Raw genomic sequence first — 24,815 nt, 5'->3', positions numbered from 1 at the left:
CCGGCCCCCGGCACGCACCCGGGAGGCCCCGGCGGGGGCCAGTGCCCGCGCGCTCCGGGGGACGCTTTGCCGGGCTTCACCAAGACCCGCGCACGCAGGGGGGCGCCACGTGCTGGGGCCCCGAGCGCGCGGAGGCTGCGCTCGGCGTTGGCGCGGCGCGGCGAACCCACGTGCGGGCAGCCGGGACCCGCCTTCCGGAAGCCACCTACCGCCACGCACGTGCGGGCCGCCGCCCCTTCCCCGCGCCCAGCTCAGCCCAACTCGGCCCAGCGGGAGCGGGATCCTGGTCCCGGCACCGCGAGGCGGCGCACCGGCCGCCTAGGGCAGCCGAGGGGCGGGGCCGCCCCCGTATTGTTCCTCCCCAGAGGCCGGCCCTCCCCTTCCCCAGCCCCGGGCGGGGCGCGGTGCCGCCGCAGCCGTGGAACGTGGGCTCGCGCCCCGCCTTTGTCTCCCGGCGGCTCGCGCCGTAGCCCCGGGCCGCAGTTCGCCGCGCGAGCCGCTCCGTGGACGCGGCGCGATGAGCTCGGGAAGCGGAGACGACGGGCGCAGCGAGGACGGGGGAAGCCTCGGGATGGACGTTACCGTCTCCGAGCTCATGGAGCTCTTTCTGCAGAGCCCGCTGGTGACTTGGGTGAGTACGCCTGGCTCCCCGCCCCATTGTTAGTGCACCGGCCGCTCTCCCGCCCGCCTGCGGTCGCCGCAGACCCGACTCGCCCGGCCCCGGGCAGCCCCACGTTTCGGGGGTCTTAGCAGGTGTTTCGGGCTGGGGTCGGGGGTCCGTGTCTCGGGGTCCCGAGGCGTTTCCAACTCCAGAGCGGCGCGCCCGCTGCAGGACCCCGTAGCGCTGCCTGCCCTGAGAGTGGGTACACCTGTTCCCGCCGGGGCACTGGGCTGCCGGTGCAGGAGCGGACGGGGTCCGAGTGGCCCCCCGGCCCCTGTGGCTTTACCACTCGGGAAAAGGACTCACTTCCCCAGCATATCCTCGTGTCGTGTTTGAACCCGAGACCAGCCCAGCGGGTGAATGGCGGTGACGGGTGAGGGTGGGGGGAGGGGGGTGTCTACGAGTTGGAACATGTGTACAGGCTGGGGTGGGTGCAGCGATTTCCAGTAGCTCTGAGACGTGAGAAATGGGTTGAAAAGTCCCTTCTATTTTTTATTTTCCCCCCGCTCTGGGACGCTGGAGAAAAGTGGCGAGGAAGTTTTCCTCCTGCCGCCTCGCGGCTGTTGCCTGGAGCGGGGCAGGGAGACAGGCCCTGGGGAAAGGTGGGCTTGGTGCCTACCGAAGCCGTGGGTGGGGGTGTGGGTGGGGTGACCTCTTCAGCCCCCCCCCCCCCGGGCCCTCCCCGCCTTTGCCCTGAAGAGCTTCAGATGGGCGCGTGTGGGCTGACTTTTCCTGCCTTTTCTCTCCGCATCCCCCTCCTCGCAGGTGAAAACTTTGGGCCCATTTGGAAGCAGCAACCACGACAACCTGACTATGTACATGGATTTAGTGGATGGCATCTTTTTGAACCAAATCATGTTGCAAATGTAAGTGGTCTCCACGGACAAAGGACAGGAACAGCGCTTCTTCAGAAGGTTTGGTTTAAGGTTGTAGAGATGGAGCCTGAGGTTGCTATGGGAGGGTTCTTGGCACGTGGGGCCAATGGCATCTCAGTATAAAGTGCCTTTTTGCCGCCATTCGTTGCGGTAAGAACTCCAGGACAGTGCAAGGTTGGCAGCTTGTTTGATGAAGAAAATAGGGAATTGAAGGACTACCAAATACTTGAGATAGATGGTGCAATGAACTTCACACCACCTCATGTGATTTAAGCAATGAAATTAAAAAAAAACAAAAACATGTCTTTAGGGAGCAGGGAACTGTAACGGACAGTGTCTGGTTACAGGAAGTGTCAGGGGTGGGTCGGGAGCATCTGTGAGTGACTAAGGTTTCACTCTTGGTTGGGTCGCTTGTGTTTCTGGGCTCTCTTTCATTTCATCTTCCATGTTCAGTGGCCCCGTAGCACGTGCCGTTGGTTAAGTCGCTTCTCACGAGCTGGATTGAAAGTCACTGTGTGAGGAGAGGCACAGGGAGTCGGAATGCCGTGGGACCGACTCGGAGCATGCCCCTTCAGCAGGGTCTTGGTGGAAGTTCTACTTGTTTGCTAGAATGTGTGACCACATCCTTTCTCGTCGCTGAACTCTGCAGAGCCTGTCTGACTGCCGGCCCGCCACCTGTAGGTGTGGGCTCCTCCTGCTGCACTCTGCTTTTAACTCAGAAACGGCAGGGGAGATGCTGGAACTTAGTGTCAGTAGCACTTGATTCTTAGACTCTTACAGGAAAAGAAAGCACCCTAGGGTTCTCTGGATCAGTCCCTTATGCTCACCTGCAGCTAAGTGTCAGGCGTGGGCATAATAAACCCTTTAGCTAAAGAGAACCAGCTTCCTTTGTGGCCCCCACAGGAGGAGGAGGAGGAGGAGTTAGCTTTGGCATATTCAGAAAGTGATTTAAGTAGACTTACCTAAAAAGATCTGTTTTAAGGCATTCCCCAAGAACATTGCTCCTTTTGTTTTAATGAGCCGTGTGGCATCGGGCTGTGGGAGAGACACTTCCGTTCTAATGGGGTTTTTTCAAAAGCACTACCAGTCGTACCAATCCTGTGTTTGATTAGATTCTAAAGGACACGTCAGTTGGCTTTGGCAGCACTTCTCCCAGAACGCTGACGACGGTGAGTTTTCTTGGGTTGTCTGGTGGTATGGTTGAGTTCTGGCAACTATTCCCCATTCCCTTAGGACCCCCCCCCCCCCCCGCCCCAAAATTACTGGATTCTATTGGTGCGGTGGCCAGTGAAACTTCAACCTGTCCTTACCCAAGCCCAAGCCAAAGCCTGTTGATGAAAAAAATCAGCAGTATCCCCAGCATTTTCATTCAGCTTTCACACCCAGGCAGAGGGAGAACAAAAGCCCGGGGATTGTTTCTCTTTCTTCCCTGACCTTTGGAATTCCTGACGCTTTTACCACTTGCTTGTAAATCAGGAAAGCTTGTTGGACGTTCCTTTGAGAAATGCCAGCTCATTGCCCGTCCACACTGGGCCCGCGGCTACATTCAGTTTGCAGGGCTTCTTGTCTCCCCTTGAAAATTTCAAATGCTATTTTCTCCTCAGTGATTTGCCAAGGTAACCAGTCTAGAAGTGAGGGCTGACTAGTTTGGGCTTAAAGCCGTAAGCAGGGCTCTTCTGGGTCTTTCTGGTCAGGGCCAGGCACAGAAAAGGGACCACAGGGAAGCCATTGGGGTGGCTTTCCAGATCGAGGACATCCAGGAGGGAGTGGCCCCAGCAGCACAGTGTACCTATTGGTGCTGAGAATAACCCTGCTCCAGGTGTAGGAATGAGAACATTCGTTGCCTTTGGAAGTGGTGGGGACTGACTGGAAAAGGGGTGCAGGAGAACTGGGAGGGGTAGAAGTTTTCTGTATAATGGCTGGAGTATGTTTCATTTTTTAACTCATCAAGCTGTAACTTAAGATACAATGCATTTTACTCTATGTAAAAATTCCCTCAATTACAAAAAGAAAAGAAAAGAATTCCAGCCCTAGTGTCAACACAGAGGGAGCCAAGCCAACCTGGGTTTGAAGTCCAGGTGTCTCTCTTCCTAGCTGCCTGACACCGGGCATGGCACTCATCACCTCAGTTTCCTCATCTGTGAAATGGGAACTGAAGTGCCTCCCCTAAGAGATGGTGGTGAGGATTAAATGAGGTGATGTGTTAGCATTTAGCACAGTGCCTGCCACTTAGAAGGCGTTAGTGTCAGTTACTCAATTATGTTTATACTCTCTTAATCCAGGAAGGATTTGAGGCATCCCGTATGCGTTGGGTTTTTTCCTTCAGTCTTTTCTCCCACGTCTTAGTCTCCTAGGTTGCTGGTAATTCTTAGCCTTCGCCCTCTCCCAGTGTGTTCTAGGGCAGAACTGGACTCGTGGGGGAGGGGGGGTTGGGGTGGAGGTTCGGGGGCGGGGGCACGTCCTAGCCCCACATCTGACACTGTACTTAAGCTAAGCGTCTGTTTCCACTTCTGCCAAATGGGAGAAATGTCAGCTACCCAGCAGGTAAGGCTGTTCTGCTGTACCACCCATGCTGGGAGCTTCGACTGTGTGCTGTTCACCTGCTTTGATCAGCTCTCCCCGGGGCTGGTAGGCCTGAGAAAAGAGAGCAGTATGCTAACTGGCTTGCTGGAGCTCAGATAAGAGGCATGTTACCTGACACTTCAGAGCCATATGGAGGCTGCTGGGGCTCACGTGACTGCACCTGGGCATTGTCTGTGGCAACTGAAGAAGGCTGCGGTAGTAGTCTCTTGGCCCCGGCCTCCCGGTGAGGTGACATCAGTGCCGGGAAGCAGGAAAGCCCTGTGAGCTCAGCTTTCAGGGGAGGCCCCGGTCTAGGAGAATTCCTGAATGGGCGTGAGGCGTTGGGTGGCGCGGATGGAGATGCATGGGAAACTTGCTGAATAGCTCCTCTGTCAATGCAGTCTCTGGGTACCTCCTGGTACCCGAGGGAAAAGAAGGTGTCTGATTCACGGTGGACACATTTTTCACTGTCTCGTAGCAAAGTTACCTAGGAGCTTTGATTCTAGCATCAGGCAGGCAAGTTCAAATCCCCCCCCCCCCCCCCCCCGCCACTCACTAGTTTTTCACTTTGAGCAAATTCCTTACTTCAACTCTCTATGCCTCCATTTCCTGCTCTGTAAGAAGAGGGTGGTACTTTATAGATTTGGAGAGGGTTAAAAAAGATCATGTATATAGAAAATGCCCAACAAATGTCATCATCGTTGTCATTAATGTGCGCTTGTGGGAGTGGACGCGTTTGATGTGACCCAGATTGGAATCAGCAGCCCTTGATGTATCTCCCGCAGCACGGAGGGGAGGGGGTTACCCAGTCCCGGGCAGAGTGGGAACAGACCATACTCGGCTTGTTTTGATTTGGTTCCTAATAACCTTCCTTTACCCTGAGAGACTTAAAGGAGGGAGTATTAATGATCGTGATAATTAGTTTACTTGCTCGTATAGTAAACGTCAGGGCTCTTGGGGAGTGTAGTTTCAGTTAGCGACCGCTCTTCAGAACTGATGGGAGAAGCAGAGATGGTTCGAGCCCAGGCCCCGACCCTGGTGCGTGGAGTGTCTTCTAGGTGCGGCGAGCGTCCCTGTGTGTGCTGAGGCCCTGTGGCTCCTGGCACCCCTGGGGTGGTCCCCGTCGGACGTAAATGAAAGCTGAGGCGACAGTAAGGACAAAACAGAAAAAGCCTTTCACGTTCCCTAAGTTCTGCTACGTTAAGAAGCACATTTGTCACTCTGTGAGATTGCTTGTTATCTTTTAATGTGTCGTCGTCAAGGGAGAATTGCATCGTCAAGGTAAATCGTTTTGTAATGGTAGGTGCACTTCTGCAGCTAAAAGTGCCTTTGCCGTTTAAACTCTGAACGCCTCCTCTATTCCTAAATTAGTTCCCACTGAACCGTTGACCTTTTTTGTGTGGAGATAGTAAAAAAATGTTGTCACATGACAGTTGAAAAGAGGTCCTCTGGTTTCCCCACGCGACCCACTGACTATTTTAGGGGCTATAGGGTGATTGAATAAGATCCCTGGCTAAGTATTGCACGTTATGAGTAAAGGGGTTCAGATACACACAGTGCAAGATGGGGACTCATAGTGCAGCTATCAAATATTCATGGCTGAGTTTAATTTAATTGATTATTTTTTTAAAATTAAAATGGTGCCATGTTAGGACTTCTGAAAGAACCAGCGCAGGAAAGATTGTTCAAACGGAAGACCTCATCCTTCTCTTCAGCTAGAACCGTGGTCGGCAGACCGCGGCTCGGCAGACCGCAGCTTGTGAGCCACATGCGGCTCTTTGGCCCCTTGAGCGTGGCTCTTCCACAAAATACCGACTTCTACGCATGGGCCACGAAGTTTCGATCGCACTGTACGTGCGCGCCCGCACGTGGTGTTTTGTAGAAGAGCCACACTCAAGGGGGCCAAAGAGCCGCATGTGGCTCGCGAGCCGCAGTTTGCCGACCACGGAGCTAGAAGATTGGCAGGCTCCGCCACCTCCCCAGCTGCCCTTCACTGCTCCAAGTCCTCAGATTTTTCCTTGAGAATCTTTCTCTTCTCCTCTACGTTGTTTAATCTATAGAACTCTTCTCTGATCCAGCGCCGTGATGATATAAGCAGGGGTACGTTCAACCCGGGGAATGATCCGTTCAGTGGCGTTTACACGCCTGTTGGTTATTTCATAGCTTCATCCCAAGTAACAGAGAAGGCTGCAGCGAGGCTAGTTCCACCAGTGGTCCCATTGCTTCGGCACAATTCCTCAGTTAATTTAGCCAGTTGCTCCCCACCTCTGGCTAGCCAGTCAGTTTGTTACTGTCATTTCCTTCATGGTAACGTTCAAATCCCAGCAGAGGGACCCCTGCTACATCCTCTTTCTTCGAGCACATCTTCACGTGGGCTTCATTTACATTTTGGATAACTGTGGTGCTCAAGCCCCTCCCTGCTGTGAACTTGGCCTCAGAGCGAAAGGCAGCTTCTCTCATCACTTCACCCCTAAGCAGTTTAATCTCAGTCTCTGTAATCTCCAGGGTCCGTTGAAATCGAAGAGTTTGTTTTTCTTTTTTTAAAATATATTTTATTGATTTTTTACGTAGAGGAAGGGAGAGGGATAGTTAGAAACATCGATGAGAGAGAAACATCGATCAGCTGCCTCTTGTACACCCCCCACTGGGGATGTGCCCCCAACCAAGGTACATGCCCTTGACCGGAATCGAACCTGGGACCCTTCAGTCCACAGACCGACGCTCTATCCACTGAACCAAACCAGTCAAGGCGAGTTTGTTTTTCTTAAATGTACTTCCAGTGACATTTGAAATGATTTCTACTTGTAGTTTTGTGTTTTTTTCCTGTTTTTCAATTTTGTATTAATTATTGACTCCAAATGAGCCGAGTGTCATTGCGATTGATTTCCATACCGTCCCAAACCCCCCTTCGTGTATCGAGGGGGCGGGTTACCGCCGAAAGAGAAAGAGGCCTGCCTCTCTTCCGTCAGTCCAGCTCCCAGGAGGCTCAGCGCCCTTATCACAGGGCTCGGGTGACAGGTGAAACCATGAAGACAGCCCTCATTTGATTAGACCTCCCGCCTGTGTCTTGGGACAGTAAGGCGGGGGGAGGGCTTTGTTAGGAAAAGCAGGGGAGGTGGCAGCCGAGTGGTCCTATTAGGTCTGTTCTCTTCAGATAGGAAACCTTCGTTATCGCACGGAGACTGTTGAGACGCATCCTGTACAGACACAGATGAGTGAAATGACAAGTCGCTTGGTTCAGATGACTGCTTTCATCATGACCAGGCCGGACTTTTGCCCGAGAGCGGAAAATAAATGACGCTTGGGGGTTTCCCACGTGCATCACTTGTCTCGCTCCGGTTAGCATTTCCCGTAGGCTGCGTGGTACACCAGATGGTGCCACGGGCTGATGTCCGTTTGTCCTGATGGAATCGTGTCCCTAGAACGTAAACCACAGGCAGGATCAGCGTGAGACCGATGCTGGTGACAGAGGAAGGGAACCCATGCGAAGTAGAACATTAATGATTTTCATTGACATAAGTCAGAACGTGGACCATTTTTTCCCCTTTTACTTTCTTGATGACTCATATTTTCGTGTGTTCAGCTTTTAACCTTGAAATATATTTTGGGGTAGGTTGTTGATTTTTACACTGTAACGTTTTGGGTCTGCATTGCATTTGGTGGTGGTTGAGGGGTGCTGCTAGCAGTGGGAATGGAAATGCCGTTGGTTAAGGGCCTGAGGAGGGTAGGGGCTTGTGGGAGCGGGAGTGATGTGTGTCGCGTCTCGGGTCCACAGCTCAGCAGGGGCGGAATTAGGGTTTGACTGGAGCCACCCTGGTTATAGCCCCACACTCACCTAGGCTTGGCGAGGACTGCCCAGCGCTGGGGAGGGAGGTGCGGTCAGCGCTGGGAGACACCATTTCCATTCTCGCGTTTCTCCCCCTAGAGACCCCAGGCCGACTAATCAGCGCATCAACCAGCACGTGAACAACGACGTGAACCTCCGCATTCAGAACCTGACCATCTTGGTGAGAAACATCAAGACCTACTACCAGGTAAGGGCCGCTCTCTGCCCCCCAGGGGTCCTGTGCTCCTGGCAGTGCCGCCACGCAGACGGTTTCCCCACAGGAAGCCCGGAGGAAATGTGTTCACGGTCAGGCTTCTGCTTGCTGACAGCGGGTGTGTTTTCTCACTGGCATCTGCTTTTTGCATTGTGAGGAGGGTCAGATGTGAATTGCTTTACCTCACCCAGGGAATGTCGGTTGAATGGTGTGCGAGGCATTGGGTCTGGAGCTGTGAGGGCCCCAGAGATGAGCCTCGGGTCATCGCTGTGGCCCCAAGCACCAGTCGCTCGGGGAGTGGCTGGCATGGGCACCGGGAGGGGCACCCTAATGGGCACCCTGATGTGGTTATCACCCACAGCTCAGCGCGTCTTTGTACAGCAGCAGTTCGAGGGGTTGCAGGAGATACGGGACCACAGAAAGGTTATGTTGGGGCAGGACTGTAATCGGCGAGCCTCCAGCTTGCAGACGGGAGTGCTGGAGTTCACACCGTGTGGAATGCCCGCTTGTCCGTGCTCACCACACCTCATTAGCAGAGAGTCCGTGGTTGGAGGACCTGATGGGGAAGGGCTGTTAAAACCCCCACCCCAGCCTTGGGAAGGTGGGGTGAAATCTTTGATAATTTGTGGTCTTTACATGGCCAGCGCTGATGCAATATGGACCGAAACTGCGCCTCAGGGCCCTGGTTTTCACACTTTTTCTGAGCACTGAAACTTCCCCCCTGCCCCCCATATGAGTTTTTTTAAGGTCTCAGGTGACACCCAGTGACTCTGATTGACTTGGGGGTTGGGGGACCCTGGTGCCTTCTGCTCAGCCCCCTCTCCCTTCAGGGCATCCCTGTGGGTTCCTGGGACCCCAGGGAACATGGTTTAAGAACCACTCAGTGCTCATCAACAAGCCCCAGATTCATGCCGAGGTTTCGCCGAGGTTTCACCGAGATCCTGGGCCAGACACTGTGCTCATTCCATGGCCTGTTGGCCGCACAGCACCGTGACTCTCCGAGCAGCCTCTGGGAGGCTTACAACCAGCCCCATCCTTTCAGTTAGAAGTGCCAGCTGCGCTGAGGAGGGGCCGGGAGCCAGGGCGGGGCCTGGGAGAGCGGGGTCTGTGGGACCGAAGTGGCTTTGTTTCTTTGTCTGAGGGGAGCCACACTGAGGGCCGGGCAAGCTACAGGCTGGTGGGTTTCAGCTAGTGCTGCCCTTGTGACAGCCACGGGCAGGGGAAGCTGGGCAGAGGCGGTGGTGCTGCCCTGGAACTTGGGTCTGGGTGTGGAGGGGCTTGATTCCTGGCTGCGGGCACCATTCGTGGAAAGCAGGTGCTTTTGATGCTGTGTGCTGGTGCCAGGGAAGCAGATGGGGCCAACAGTGCAATAGACAGGAACCCTAACTCGGGCTGCATGGGGGGCATGTGGGAAGGCTTCTTGGAGGAAGAGGCACCTGATTGGACAGATGGTGCACAACTGAGTTTCCAAGATTGGTGGATTATGGGAAGGAGACAGGAGAAAAGGTGTTGAGATGGAGGAAGTCCGGGAGGCACAAACAGTCCTGTCCTTTGTCACAGTCAGCACTTGCCCCAGTTGCTGGGACGAAGGCCTGTTGCTCCTGGTTTCAGATGAATCAACACCAGGGAGATGCCAACGCGGAACTCCTGACGGGCAGGCCTCCCGCCTCAGGTGTTGCTGGGAGGTCGTCTCCACTCCCGTGTGGCAGCGATGAGGGCCTCAGGTGGAGGTGCCGTTTCTGAGGCTCTCCGTGAGCAGCCCGCAGTCGGGCTCGGTGCAGGCTGTGTGGCATGCACAAGCCGTCCTCTGCTCTCGCGGCCTGGGGAGGGTGCACGCTAATGGTGGGCAGCAGCCCTGCTGGGCAGGTCTGGGCTGGCCAAGGGGGCTCGGCACTGCTGGGGACCTTGTCGAGTTGCAGGCAGTTTGCTGCTCTTGGCGGACTGTGTAGATAGAGCTCCAGAGCACAGGAACCACTCGGGAAGGAAAAGACGGCCAGTCCACCCTCAGGGCCCAGAGAGAATCGCGGTAGAAGGAAGGACCAAGCCTCTTAGCTCGGCGTCTGCACTGTGGCTTCTGCGCCGAGGGCAGGGCTGGGGTGCGTGGCAGCCCCAGCCCGGCGCCCAGTGTAAATGTTTGCTAAAGCACTTGCTAAAGGCCGCAGAGCGTCCCCGCCTCAGTCCTGCTCACGCGGACCAAGCCTCCGCCGCAGGACGCTTGCCGCTGGGCTGACACCGGTAGGCGTGGGCAAGGTTGAGCTGTGTTGTTTTTTTCTTCTGATTATAAAGTAAAGTCCTGGTCATATAAGTAGTACGTGCTTTTTATAAACAGCGTGGAAAACAAACAGGTAGCAAGAAAAAAGACCCACCCACGATCCCACCACTGAAAGACAATCCCCGTGAGCAGTTTGAGTGTTTCCTCCCAGTGTTCCCATGAATAGTTTTTGTTTCACGCCGTCGTGGTCGTGCCTTATACACAATCGCGTATCCTGTCTTTTTTCCCTCCCACCTGACATTGTGGCTGAAGCATAATTGGTCATTATTGTCAAGCGACATTCAAGCAAGTTTTCCAAAGAAGTGCTGCCCAGCGTCCGCTGTTGTGAGGGGCGCAGATGAAGTGAGACAAAACATGCCTTACTCTGACCAGGGAGGGTGAGCGGTCATCCCCAAGTAGCGTGGGATGCCCTCCTGCCCCTGGCTTGTCAGTCAGACGCGTCAAGGTCACGGAATCCAGCCCTGGGCCTTGTTTGCCAGGCAGCGGCTCTCACCCTGCCCGTCCTTTCCTGCGGCACCGTGGGGCCGGGGCAGTTAGGAGGGCCGGGGTCTCTCTCCAATAGCGTGGTCTTGTTGTGCAGGAAGTTTTTTTTTTGTTTGTTTTGTTTTTGCGCAGGAAGCTTATGTTTTGCCCCTGAAAGCCTGTGGCGACCTTGTCCTTGACCTTTTTCAGAAGACAGAGGTGGGTGGGAGGCACACGGCCAGGCGCAGTCTGACCGCGGGTGTCAGCCAGGACCTCAGGCCTTCTCCTGGCCTGGGGCTTGGACTCCTCTGGGGTTGGGGCCGGGACTCTGTATTTTCAGAAGTTCCCCAGCTGCTGAGTCTTACTGTCCTTCCTATTATGCTGGGAATCAGTGGGCTAGAGTAGTGGTTCTCAAAGAGGGGTTCCCAGCCCAGCAGGAGGGAACTTGTTAGAAACACATCTGGTCTGCGTCTCTAACCAGCCCCTCCAAGGCCTGCTGTGGAGGTCCTGCCTCCGTCTTAATCCCTGCAGAGGACGCTGCTGCGCCCTCACCTGGGAGCCCCGGGCTGCAGAGCGTGCCTGGTGATGTCTGGAAGAGCGCCTTCCGCCAGTTCCCCTAGGGCGGGGAGAGCTCGGTCCTCCCAGTGGCTCCTCTGCGTCACTTACCGCAGAAACACACCTCGTCCGCCCTGGGCAGGTGCGGTCCTTCTCTGGGCCTCTGAGTTCGCACCCGTCAAGAAGAGGATGGGCCCTGGGAGTCCGATACTCCACGGCCCCACAGTGACCAGCGGTGGCCACGATTTAGAGTTATGACCACCTCAGGGAAGCTTTGTGTTATGAGTTCCTTGAACTTGGCTCTTCTGGCTTCTGGTCTCTCACCGTGGTTAGAAGGCACAGCAGACCCAAACTATTGTTCGTTTTCCGGGGGCACTGAGTAGGCTTTTATTACATGTCAGCTGTTACTGTTAGCTGATGTGACTGTTTTCGTTGGGCTTTTAAAAATGTTTATTGTTGAGAGTATTACAGATGTCCCTCATCCTCCCCCTTTGCCCTCCCCCCAAATAGTGTTCTTGATCTCAGAAGAAACAGCAGAAGAAGTAGTCTGGGTTCTTTGTCTTCTGTGATCTGTCTTTTCCTTCATTGCTCTGAAGAATTGAAAATAAAACAGTACCAGTGTTTATCATGAACACCTGTGTTATTCGAATGAATATGAACATATGTGAATATTTCTCTTGCCGTGTGTGTGTATACATATATCTGTGCACATATATGTAGGTGTGTGTGCATACATACGTGCAAGCATTACTGTGACATCTTCAGGTAGAACTTCCATACCTTGCCGGTACCTTTTCCCTACTCAGCCTTGTTTTTGAGACCTGTCAGCTCTGCATGGCCCTCGTCTTAGATAAGCCTGGGCTGGCTACTAAACATGAGAAATATCTTTAGAAATGTGCAAGCTTGGTTTCAAAAATGAAAGACTTTTGTTCAAAAGTAAGAATAGTAGGAAGTGTACATTTGTACATTGTTGGTGGGGACGTGGTAAAGTCACGTAGCCCGGCCTCGTTCGTGTGGCCTGGAGGGTTGGTGGCAGTGAAGGTTGGTGGTGACAGTGGTCAGGGAGCTTATCCGCCACTTTGGCCGTATCTGCCGGTACCACCAGCATTTGCTTTGTGAATAACACATGGTATTAATTTGCAGGGGAGGGATTACTTGCTCTGCTTCTGACTCTAACGCTTAAGGAGGAGGAACGTGAGGTGGATACTCTTGATTTTGTAGCCTGTATCTGTATTCTGAAGAAGAGTAGCCAATATAGAAGGGAAGGAGTCAAGAGAAAAAGGTGGGGGGGGGGGAATCAAAGTAAGATTTTGATCATAAAAATATTTTCTGATTGCAGATGGGGAAATATAAAGACAGTTAAATCCACTCATTGGTATTTATGCTTTCTGACGTCTTGTCCATGCGTATGTGTTTCAAGGTGTGGAGATCATTAATTGTAACCTTTCTTCCCTTTCACTGTGTTGTAAGCATTTTGATGTGTCATTAAATACCCTTTCATAGTACGGATTTTAGTGTGTCCGTGACATTTCATCATGTGGCTGTACCACTGTCTTTGATGCTGTTATTTCTGTCTCAGAATTATAACCACGGCCACCACCATGAACATACTGGGTACATAAATTTTTCAACTGTTCTCGTTTCCTTAGGATAAATTCCTAGCATGGAATTCCTGGGTCAGAGGGCATGAATACTTTGAGGACGTATGCCTTTTTCATAGGCCTTTGTTTTTCTCTGCTGGACGGAGTGACCGTGCCCTTGGTGCGTTGCGATGGCACCTGCGAGGATGCAGGGTTCTGGGTCCCTGCTGAGGGCTGATCCTGCCATGGGGAAGAAGGCATGAGGTGATTTGTACTGTGTGTCTGGGCCACCGTCCTTGTGTTGGAGAGTGGCTGGATGCCGCTCTGGAATCGCCAGCAGGACAGCCACAGGCGAGCGGGCCCTGGTGAGAGAAGGCAGTGAACTGGGTGGTCCAGGACCAGAGAGACGCCCGTGCCCCCCGCCAGCCCCCATCCGTCCCCCATATCAGCCATGGGAGCCCTTCATCTGCCGTGGACCCGACCCAGGAGCGTGCTGTCCTCACTTCACTGGGAATGTTTGCCCTCAGGCTAAAATCCAAGAGAGAGCCTTCCCGTCTGTGGGGAAGTGACCCTGAGGAGGGCAGTGGTCTGCGTGGACCCCTCCTTTCCTCTTTCCTTCCTCTCGCCTCCCGGCCTCGCATCCTTTCTACCCTGGAGTGATGAGACGAGCAAGCGACGGTGGCCTGGAGCGGTGGGCGTGGCTCAGCCCGGTTCTTTTTCTTTCTGTCTCTTGTTCTTAAAGGCTGTTCTCCTGCCCGAGATGCTCACATCTGGTGGGTGGGAGAGAGGCCAGGTAACCCAACTGCTGTAACCCCTGCGTGTGCACAGGACATAGAAGGGGGTTCCCCAGCCAGGGACGGGTGAACCTCACGGAGAGCTTTCTCAGGGGGGTGACCCTTGCTCCGAATCTTGAAGGATTGTCAAGGAGCTAGACTGGCAGAAAATGGGGTGCATGGGGTGTCCTGGGAGAGGAACAGCACCTGCATACTATGGAGACATAAAACAGCCTGGAGACGAAGTCACTTGAGAGTGGCTGTGGGGAGCGCCTACGGGTGAGGCTGGAAAGGTGGCAGAGTTCCAGGGGGTGAGTGCCCTGCTAAGGAAGTTGAACTTCGCCCTGAAGACCTCGGGAGTCCTTGGAGAACCTTTACAAGGGGAAGTTTAAGAAAGAAATCATCGGTGCCCGTAGTTAGAGTGGATTATGGGAGGAAGGAGGAGGAAGTCAGGGCAGGTGGTGGGGCCCTGGACCAAGGCGCAGGCAGAGGAGAGGGGCTGAGTTCCCCGAGACTCACGTGGGGCATTGGCCACGTGGGGGCGTGGACAGCAGCGTGCTCCGTGCCCCACCTGTGTGAGCATCTGCCAGGAGAATCCATCTAATCCAGTGGTTCTCAACCTTCCTAATGCAGCGACCCTTTAATACAGTTCCTCATGTTGTGGTGACCCCCAATTTCATTGTTACATAATTAAATTGAACATAATTAAAGCATAGTGATTCATCACAAAAACAATATGTAATTATATATGTGTTTTCCGATGGTCTTAGGCGACCTCTGTGAAAGGGTCGTTCGACCCCCAAAGGGGTCACGACCCACAGGTTGAGAACCTGATCACTCGAAAGCTGCGGGCAGGGCTCCCGGGGGCTGCGTGTAGTGGCTCTGGGCCAGCCGGACAGGCCACAGGCGGGGGCAGCTTTCAGGCCTGCCAGCGGCTTCCACACTAAGTGGAGGAAGGCGGTGACTCCTCACCTGCTGGCCAGGGACGGAGCAGATGGGGCTGGGGGTGCCTGGTCACGTACTGCCTGGCCCCAACCTTTCCAGGGGCAGGTGTTTCTGCAAGACGTGAGCCCGCCAGGGGCACTTGCTTTCCTTCTGTTCTCTCCTTTGTGCGTTGAGAAGAAAAGCTGTCAGGACCTAGTGAACGGAGCTGAGGACGCTGGGACCCAGCTCTGTGCCCCAGGCACCAGGTTGAGAGAGACCGCCCGGTGCCCGCTGGGAGCCCTGCGCTCTGCGGGAGCTCTCTAGCCTGTGAGGAAGGAGTTGCTGTCCCCTTACATGAGGAAGATAAGGAAACGGCCCCAGAAGCGACACGTTTTTGGGGCCTCAGTCACTTGGGGAAGCTTCTTTCTAAAACTCAGGCTCTCCACAATCACTGATGCAGGGGGGTGGCCTGCTGCCTTCTGGGGAGGTTGGCAGGATCCGCCCAACAGCAGGCGGCATGCACCCTGAGCCAGATGCCTCGCCTGCCGCGCCAGCCTAGGAGTGCCGCTTCTGCGGGGGCTCCTGCTCGCCTCCGCCTTGTTAACCCGATTTCACGCCAGCCCAGCCCCAGAGGAAGGACTGGATTGCTTCAGGCACCTCTGAAACCAGCACTTCCGGGGTTGGGCCCAGGGTGGGACCCGGGGAGCAGCTGGCCCCAGACTTTACCCCGCACCCCCCAGAGCAGCCGGAAGCAGAGAATCAGGGCTAATGGCAGGGGCTGGGAGGGGTGAAAGGCGGGCCTGACGTAATTAGCAGAGCTGGCATTCCGCCAGGCCATGGAGGCTTAAAGCAAGGAGATGGGGAGAGGGGGCTGGGGAGGAAGGAGGGTGTGTGTGTGTGTGTGTGTGTGTGTGTGTGTGTGTGTGTCCCTCCTCCTGGCCTGAAGTCCAACCCTGAATTGCTGGGGGTTTCCATTCTGTCCCTGAGCTGCCACTCCCTCCTTTGCCTGCACAGAGAGGGAGCAGCTCCAGGGTCTTACCTTTTGTGCCCAGGATGCCACCAGGGTCCCTGCGGGCTGCCCCTGTGTTGTGGTCTGTTCTGCACAAACTGAGCCCTAATGCCCAATACGCGGTGGCCCCAAAGACCCACTCAGATCTTCACGTTTCTACAAATCTGGACTTTCTCGTGTCTCTGATACGTGTGCCCTCACCTTGTATTTACTTTTTACTTTTTGCTCAAGTTTTCTGTTAATTTGCAGCCTTTTGTTTAAAATAAAAAGCGGGCTGTTTTCGAGCCCGTCACAGAAGAGAGCAGCAAAGCTGTGTGGGGTTGGGAAGCTGGGCCGCCCACCATCAGGCAGCAGCTCCGCGTCGGCGCGTCGGGCAGAACGTGAGCTGAAGCCGTGACGGAGCAGGAGCTGCGGCTCTTTGCGGGAGCGCCTTGGCCTCCGTTAGGCCCTGTCCCCCACGCGTTCAGGACGGAGCGGCCAGGTGTGAGGCTCGAGCACGTCGCTGGGTGAATGAGGTTGCAAACACAGCTTCTCTTTCGGCATCCTGAGTGCCAGGGCGGTAGGAAGTGGTGAGAGGTACCACTTCTGTTTGTGACCAAAGGGAGGGAAATGGATGGGGCATGGATTCTTCACGTTTTTAAAAAAGAGAAAAAATTGCCTCTCCTTTGCCTTGGGTTTTGGTGTTCCCTGCCAAGACCAGCGTGTTTGATGTTATAGCTGGTTTGTCAGAGGAGATCTGGAGAACCTGCCCGGGCAGGCTCTGCCCTCCGAGAAGCTGGCTGCGAGGCTTGCGTGGCTCATATCCAGGACTAATAACAGTTTTTGTTACTCAACTGTTCTTTTGGGAAAGGCAGAGTTTTCTGCTGCTTTGCTGTGGCGTTCGGGGACTTGGTCCTAGTGGTGAGGGGAAAGACAGTGATGAGGACGGGGTGCTTGTCTTCTGTTGGTGGGTTCGGCCAAGACTGGGGGGCGGGGTGTTGCAGAGGCTGCCCCCGTCTCCCGATCCTGGTTGTGTTGGTGATATTTTGAGGGGGCGTGGAGGTTTCAGAAGGGCCACGAGGCTGCCAGCTGTAGGCTGCAGGGATCCCGCTGGTTTGCGATTGGGTTGTAGCAGGTTATGCAGAGAGAGAGGGAGGGATGGTGTTCCAAATGGGGGGGCCACTCTCCGTGGGAGGAGATGGGGCGCAGCACATCTGGGGGGCCGTGAGCTGCCACCCAGCCCCTGCCCTGTGCTCTGTGGGGTGGCCAGGAAGGTGCAGCCAGCGGGGAAGGAGGAGAAGGCACGGGGTGGGGGGGAGGGGGCAGAAATAAGGACGAGCTCCACCCACCACGTGGCTAAGCTGGGTCATTTAATTCTTTCAGGAGTCCAGAAACTTGCGTGGCACTGGTACTAGCAAGGTGACCTACAGTGCATCCATCATTCAGCTCTACCTTGTAGGTTGTTGTGAGGCACAGATGAAGTCATGCCGGGTTTTTGAGTCAGCGAACCGTGGCTCGCTCTCGCTCCCCACTCTGCGGGGGCTGCCCGGCTTAGTCTGTGTTCTGCCGGGGGAGGGCGAGTCCCTGTGTAATGGAGGCTGGGGAGACAGGAGTACAAATCCGAGCACAGAGTCAGAAAAGCCACGCCAGCCCATCTGCTGACGAGGCCGGAGGGACAGGCAGAGGGTTCCTTTGAGCTCCTGCTCAGGCTGTGGCCTTGGGCACCTTCATTCATCTCCAGTGACGAGTGCCTGCCTCAGGGCTGTGGGGAGGGATGACCAGGGCCTGGTGCAGGTGCCCATGCCCATGGTGCCTGCCCGGCTGGGCAGAGGGGGACGTGGGCAGGCCCCTCCCTGGGCCCCGCTGCACTCATCTGTTAGTGAGCAGATGATGGGAGGCCCTTCCAGGAGTTGCCCTCCGAGGTTGGGATTGGTCCGGTACCCACACACCTGCGTGCTGGCCTCCCGCCCCCACGGAGTTCTCCTGTACCGCGAGCTTCTGCTTTACGCTTACTGTGTGCTCGCAGCGTAGCAGGTGTCGGAGGCACGTCATCTCTTGGAGGCCTCAGGGTTCTATCTGCCGCAGCGTGCAGCTCGTGCACAGCAGGCCCTGCGTCTGTGTCACCAACGGGGAAAGGTGTCGGCCCTCAGCGTGTGTTAGTGACAGGAGAAGCCATGACTCACAGGAATAAGTAGTTCAGAGACTGTCATTCCATTCAGAAAGTACATTGTTGTTCCGGTCCGAGGCCGGGGCCCTCCCTCCAGGCTGAAGTGACCTTTCCGAGCCCCTGGCCTGTTGAGTAGTCGGAGGGCAGGGCCTTGCTTTAGTCACTCTGTGTCCCTTAAGTGTCTGACACCTGGCAGGTACCCGGGACCTGACTGCTCGGGGGGGTCACGGGGGCACAGGGGCGGAGATGCCGGGTGGGGGAGGGGGCTGGAGCCTTTGAATCCCACTCTCAGAGGCTCCCCTGCGGCTTTCACACCAACCTGCAGGCTTCTCATGTGGTGTCTGCTTTGTTGATGGAGATGCCATATGTCAGGTACAGGAGGCTCCGGCCCTGGGGGGTGGAAACGAAATTGATTGTTTTCAACTTTGTCTAGCCAGCCTGGCTCCCTGGAGCTTACTACTGTTCAGGCGTAATGACTTTAAAACTTTAAAAATAAACGCCTCTCATCCAAACCCCAGCAACCGAACAGAATAGTCTGTTCTCCTTCCAGTGGGAACGGGCTGCTTAAGGCAGCCCAGTACCAGGCTGGGAACCCCCGGGATAGGGCAGTGTGATGGGCTGCCCTCTGAAACGTTCCTACTTTAGCCCTGGCCAGTGTGGCTCGGTTAGTTGGAGCATCTGTACACTGAAAGATGGGGCGTTCGCTTCTCTCCCGATCTGGGAACAAACCTGGGTTACAGGTTCTGTCCCCAGTTTGGATGTGCAGCCTGGGGGCAGCCGATCAATGTTTCTCACATTGATGTTCCTCTCTCCCCCCTCTCCTCCCTCCCTCTCTTCTGCCCTCCCTCCCTCCTTTCCTTTCTCTAAAATATAAATAAAGGAACAAGTAAAATGTTCCTACTTAAATGCATCCCCTGTATTGAAGCTTTGGGACTTTATTGACCCCGGGGTTCAAAGGGGTGGGATACATCGATTTCTAAAGGCAAAGCCACTTCGACAAGCCTTTCAAGCTTGTCCTTTTAAACTCCAACCGCCGTTTTAAACAGCAGGTCATTGGCAGTGTGACCAGCGAAGCCTTCCTCCTTTCTTTATCCCTTGGAAAGGATTCTCTAGGTCTGGCCGAGGTCTCCACTGCTCTGGGGGGTCAAGTCAGGACCTCAAGTTCCGTGTCCATAACCACCCCCACCCCCAAATTTCCTGGGCTGGGTTTTATGGGTGGGGGGTGGGGGGTGGCACATGGCAGGAGCGGGTGATCCAGTGCACAGTTCATAGGCCATTTACATTCCTGGGTCTGTTTGAACGTCTCATAGGTACAGTCTCGGGAAGGGAGAGCTTGAGCCACTGGCGATGGCCCAGTTGGCAGGAGCGGGGTCAGCGGGGTGCAGCTGTCGCGGTGGACCCAGGGGTGGAGGGCAGATGGAGTTGGGAGGTAGAATCCATGATAGGAGTTTGAAATCCAAGTCTATGTTCAGATTGGGTTGGAAAGAGTTTAGAAAGTGTGAGGGGTAAGTTGACTTTAAATTCCTGAGTAGACCAAAACTAAAAATAAATAAATAAATAAATAAGAAAGAGGGAAATGGTGTGCTCGGGAAAATCCAACTTGGCGTCTGTTAGATAGCGGCCTGATTTCAGAAGTCACCTTTGACTTTAAAAAAGCGAGGAGCTACACCCATAGTCAGAGCAGCATTACTCACAAAGGTGGGAGCGCACAGCGCCCGCCAGTGGGCGAGAGGATTAACAGACTGTGGTGCACACATGCAGCGGAGTATTATTCAGCCTGAAAAAGGAGGGAACATCTGACACAGGCGACAACACGGGTGACCCTGGAGGATAGCGTGCTGACTGTAATAAGCCGGCCACGGAAAGATAAATATTGTATGAGTCCGCATCCATGAGGTCCCCGGAGTGGCCAGATTCCTAGAAACCATGTAGCGTGGTGGTTGCCAGGGGCCGAGGGCGGGGGATGGGGAGCTATTCTTAACCCATCAAAACCAACGCTTGGTTTTCCAGGATGAAAAGAACTCTGGAGGTCACTGAACCTGACTCTTAAAATCGGCGAAGATGGTAAATGTTAACGTGTGTTTCATGTGGCTTTGTGTTAATTGTATTCTCCCATGATGTTACCAGGAAGGGGGCTGAACCCCACACCCTTTCTGGAGGCCTCGTTCGCTCCACTCTCCGGTGCAGATGGGTGACCTGTGACTCAGGCCAAGGAAGCAGGACGTTTCCACTCCATTTTTTGGACTTTCCGAACCTCTGTGTCGATGTGGATTTTTTGTTCGCTTGTTTTTTAACTTATTCGGCTGCTGGGAATCCTGTAATAGAAGGAGACCGGCTGTTGACTTCTTGCATGTGGGACCTGGAAGGTGGTTTGGTGGCACCTTCAGGAGGATGCGGCAGGTGTAGCTGTGGGCTTTCTCTCCTAGGGTCGGGCAGTGCAGGTTTGGGACAGCCAGTCAGCACGCCTTGAGGTGGGACTAGTGAGTGTCTGCATTACAGCCCCAGCGTCTTCAGCTGGAGGCAGGGGGTGCAGGGGGAGGGACTCAAATTAACACTGATATTTATTTCTGGGATGCCCGCTTGTGTTATTTCTGCATTTAGCACAGAGCGAGTGAGTGCCATGTTTCAGGTGTTGCTCTGACTTAGCCGGGTCCCCACCCTCTCGAATATGGTAATAAGAGGGAGATGCTAAAAGCATAAATTAAGAGGGTAGAAGGTTTTTATGTCACGTATGGCTCTGTGCCAGACATGGGGCTCAGGTATTTTCTAAAGGAGTGAAGAGGGCGTCTGATAAAAATGTACATGACATTAATCATAAAAGGGGCTGAAACCCCCGCCCCAGCTTTAAACGTGGCTAAGTGACATTCATGGCTGGTTGAGCAGGATCAGTCAGCGTTCCCCTCCCTCCCCCGCTTTGTCTTCTCCTGTTTGGTTTAAAGGAAAAACCTTTTCCCTTGGAGTCAGCACAGGGGTTTTTCCACCTCGAAGCAATTAATCTTAAGCCCTGACAGCCAGGATACTCCTCTTGGTGATGGATAGATAGTCCTGGGATCTGAGGACTTTTTAGAAGTTCGTGCTTAAATCAAACCAGGATTAAACTGTCAGCCACAGAAGCATCCTTTCCCCTTGAAGGCTTTTGGGCCTAGGTCCGTGACTTCGGCTTTGAACTTGGGATCACATCGCTTTAGAAAAGCTGCTGGCAACTCCCCCTGACGAAGCCGGGGCGGGTGAGGAGGCAGGCGGTAGCAGGGACAGGACACACAGCTCCCCTGTTCTTGGAGGGAGGGGGATGGAGCCATTTTTTTTTTTTCTTTCTCACCTCACCTACCCCCACCTGGCCCATAAAGACCCCATTCTCCTGCCCATTAGCTGTTGAGCCCTTAAACTGACTTATTTGGCCCCGTCCACGAGGAGGACAGGAGTGCCCCCTGCCTACCTTGGTTTGCCTGGATCTGGTGCTGGCCTGGCATCCAGGCTAGCGTCCTGCCTTGGGCCGGCCAGCAATGGCTGGGGAAGAGGGCTTCTCCCTTTGGCAGTGAGCCTCCCCCCCCAACCCCCCAAGGAGCTGTGACTAAGCAGAGGCAGGAACCTGGAGGCTTCCTCCCTGCTTTCTATTCTTATCACATAAGTGATTGTCATCAGAATAAATCTTTGCAGAAAAAGAGAGAAGGCAGATGTCCCCACACCATCCTGCCACCTCCACACATGAAAGTGGCTCATAGTTCATTGTCCTCCAGGCCTGTGGCCCTTTCCTGGAAAGGGAATCTCTGGCTTTTGTGGGGACAGCTGAGGGCTATTAATACCCCGAGGAAGCCCTTTTACACCAGCCCAAAGGGGAGGAGCCGACGTCTCTCCCCACGGGGGCTTCTGAGGTACAGCCGCTGTGAGAGCAGAGCTCTGTCTTTATTTGGCTCCAACGTCATGTGCTGGAGTGGATCGGCCCTTTTTTAGTCATTTTCTGCGTTTCACTAGCGGCTGACAGCTTGCCGTGTGTGTTTCTTGTTTACGGATGAGTTTGAGAGCTGACTGTGAGCATCAGAGCTAAGCCCCGAGCAGCAGACGCAGTCACGGTTGCTCTTGGAGGTGACGGTAGCTTGTGTTGCACAGGGAAGGCCAGGGGCCCTGAGCCAGGATCTCGAGTCGCTCTGGCAGCGCGTGACAGAAGCCTTAGCCGGGGGCGTTTCCACGGCAGGCGCTGCCTGGTACCTGCCTGGACCTCCGCGTGCAGGAGGCCAGCATTGAGTCAGCACCAGGGCCTGGGAAAGCTGGGCTGAGGCGGCCCGAGCCCCGAGGCCCAGTGCCCTCGTTTTACAAGGATGGCGGACTGGGGCGGAGGGTTGGGGAGCCTGGCTGGGGGTGGCTGTGGCCACACGGTGGGTAATTATAGCAGACCTGGTCCCCAGCTCCCATGTGCCATGACACATCTGATCACAAGTTGGTTGGGACTCCCATACCCCCCATTCTCCCCCACACACCCCTGGGGCCAATGAGGGTTGCTCCAGAACAAGTCCTGATGGCGCGTGGCTGGTGTGAGGAGTGGCCCAGGGTGGTGGTTCTGTCCCCTGCGCACCCCACCCCGCAGAATGAGAGTCTGATTTAAGTGGTCCGGTGGGCGTGGGTGTCAATATTGTTGAAAAGCTCTCTTAGAAGCTTTAATTAGATGATTCTGGCTGGTAGCCAGGCTGAGAACCACTAATCCTGTTCAGCCGGCAACTCATTTTACAGATAGGAAAACACAAAGACAGGCCACTGAGTGGTTTTCTTTTGTCCCTTCGGCCGTTGGAAGAAGGTGCGTCCAGGTCTTGGGGTCCCAGCTCCTGTCCACTGAGGTTGCTTCCTCCCCTCCTTGCCTTGCTTCCCATCAGGCGTGGACCAGGGGTCCCCGTGCACGGGGGCGGCTCTGGCTGGCTTGCGGATTGCGGACAGGTCACCTGGAGACCACCTGAGTCTGCTTCCTGTGCCTTTTCCTAGCCCAGTGGTCGGCAAACTGCGGCTCGCGAGCCACATGCAGCTCTTTGACCCCTTGAGTGTGGTTCTTCCACAAAATACCGGCTCTTCCACAAAATACCGACTTCTGCGCATGGGCCACGAAATTTCAATCGCACTGTGCATGCGCGCCCACACGTGGTATTTTGTGGAAGAGCCACACTCAAGGGGCCAAAGAGCCGCATGTGGCTCGCGAGCCACAGTTTGCCGACCACTGTCCTAGCCTAACCAGACAGGAAAAGGGTGCCTGGGTTTTCGTCTGGCTTTGGAACTTTGGAGGAGTTAGAAAGAGAGCCCACAGACATGTGTATGTGCTCACGTGCAAATATACACAAGCTCTGACACGAGTCTGCTGGCTGCATTTTCTGTGCTCACTATAGGTTTGTCAAAGGAGAGGGTGAGAGAACACTCAGTCATCAGAAGATGTATGAGCCCTGACCGGTTTGGCTCAGTGGATAGAGCGTCGGCCTGCAGACCATAGGGTCCCGGGTTCAATTCCAGTCAAGGGCACGTTACCTCGATACCTCGGTTGCAAGGCTCCTCCCCAGCCCAGGCCCTAGTCGGGGTTGGTGTGGGAGGCAACCGATCGATATGCTTCTCTCACATTGATATTTCTCTGTGTCCTTCCCTCTCCCCTTTCACTCTCTCTAAAAATGAATGGAGCCCTAGCCAGTTTGGCTCAGTGGATAGAGCGTTGGCCTGCAGACTGAAGGGTCCCAGGTTCAATTCTGGCCAAGGGCACATGCCCAGGTTGCGGGCTTGATCCCCAGTGTGGGGCTTGCAGGAGGCAGCCGATCAATGATTCTCTCTCATCATTGATGTTTCTCTCTCTCTCTCCCCCGCTCCCTGCCTCTCTGACATCAATAAAAATGTATTTTTAAAAAAGAAGAAAACTAATGGAAAAATATCAAGTGAGGATTAAAAAAAAAAAAAAGATGTATAAAACGTGTTAGGTAGATGGTTCTATTATTATTACAGATGAGAAAATGAGGCCCTGGGATGTGAACGGCTTGCTCAGGGTCACATCAGCTGGTGGGTTGTCAGACCTGAAACGGGAACCCAGGCCTTTCTGCTCTTGGTGTGGTGTTTTCCTATGTGCTGTGGCCTCTGGTACAAAAATGCATGTGGGTAATTCTCTAGATAGACAAGGAAGTGGGTGGAGAGGTGCCATGGCCAGTGAGCCCGGTGCCCAGTCCAGTAGGAAAACAGGCCTTTAGTACTTCGGAATGCCCGGACCCCTGTTTGGCACACCCCGGACTACCCAGGAAGGGCACAGCTTCTGGCTTCAAAGCCATCACGCCTGGTGACTGGAAGCCCATCTGCAGTCACAGGTTTCCTGTGTGACACGTGGGGTGGAATCCCCACCTCAGATGGCTGGGCATGCAAGACACCTGCCCCTTGCTGGCTCCTGCCCAGCGGTGCCTCAGTGAGGCCGCGGGAGGCGCCCGCCTTTGTGCTGCGTGCCTGGGTACCGCTGACTGTCAGAGCTGGAGGACGCGTGGGCTGTGGGCCCACGGGGGTGGGGGTGGGGGGAGGTGCAGCCTTTCTGGTGTTTAGGTTCCTGGTGTAAGTGGGACTAGAGAACTCTGGGTATGGGGGGGAGATGCAAAGGACTCTGGGACCTGACGGGTGACATGTGTTGGTAGACTTTCCTTCCCCGAGGTTGTTAGAAATGTCCAGAGTTCGAGAGATAAACTTCCTCGTCAACTGACTGCACTTTGCACCCGGCGTTCTGTACGCTGGGGTCCTGCAGGCTCGGGAACCTAAGCCTCAAAGCAAAACCAGCCCAGGGTGCTGTGTTCCCGTGGACCTGTCCCTGGGCCCGGAGGGAGGGCTCGTGGTGCTGGTCTCCCATGTGGATCAGTTGAAAGAGCTCTTGGGAATCTAAGCGATCGCATCGCGTTGCTTCATGTGGAGACGTTACGTTGAAAGGAAAAGAAACAGTTTGCCTTTGGAGACCATATTGTCCT

The 24,815-nt window shown here is 54.8% G+C and overlaps 1 protein-coding gene and 1 pseudogene across 1 annotated transcript in view; one reads left to right on the top strand and one right to left on the bottom strand.

Annotated features, from left to right (window-relative positions):
* The first annotated feature begins 380 nt into the window (after positions 1-380).
* The window catches only part of LOC132230343 (protein Daple-like), a 105,398-nt gene continuing 80,963 nt past the window's right edge, over positions 381-24,815 (top strand). The window contains exons 1-3 of the mRNA XM_059687670.1: positions 381-631; positions 1,427-1,527; positions 8,024-8,132. Coding sequence (XP_059543653.1) covers positions 518-631; positions 1,427-1,527; positions 8,024-8,132 — 324 coding nt within the window. The 5' untranslated portion in view covers positions 381-517. The remainder of the gene's footprint in view (positions 632-1,426; positions 1,528-8,023; positions 8,133-24,815) is intronic.
* On the bottom strand, positions 6,089-6,639 carry LOC132215102 (V-type proton ATPase subunit D-like; annotated as a pseudogene).

This window comes from Myotis daubentonii, chromosome 1, assembly GCF_963259705.1.
Source record: "Myotis daubentonii chromosome 1, mMyoDau2.1, whole genome shotgun sequence".
Classification (NCBI taxonomy): Eukaryota; Metazoa; Chordata; class Mammalia; order Chiroptera; family Vespertilionidae; genus Myotis; species Myotis daubentonii.
This window is presented reverse-complemented; position numbering and strand designations above follow the sequence as displayed.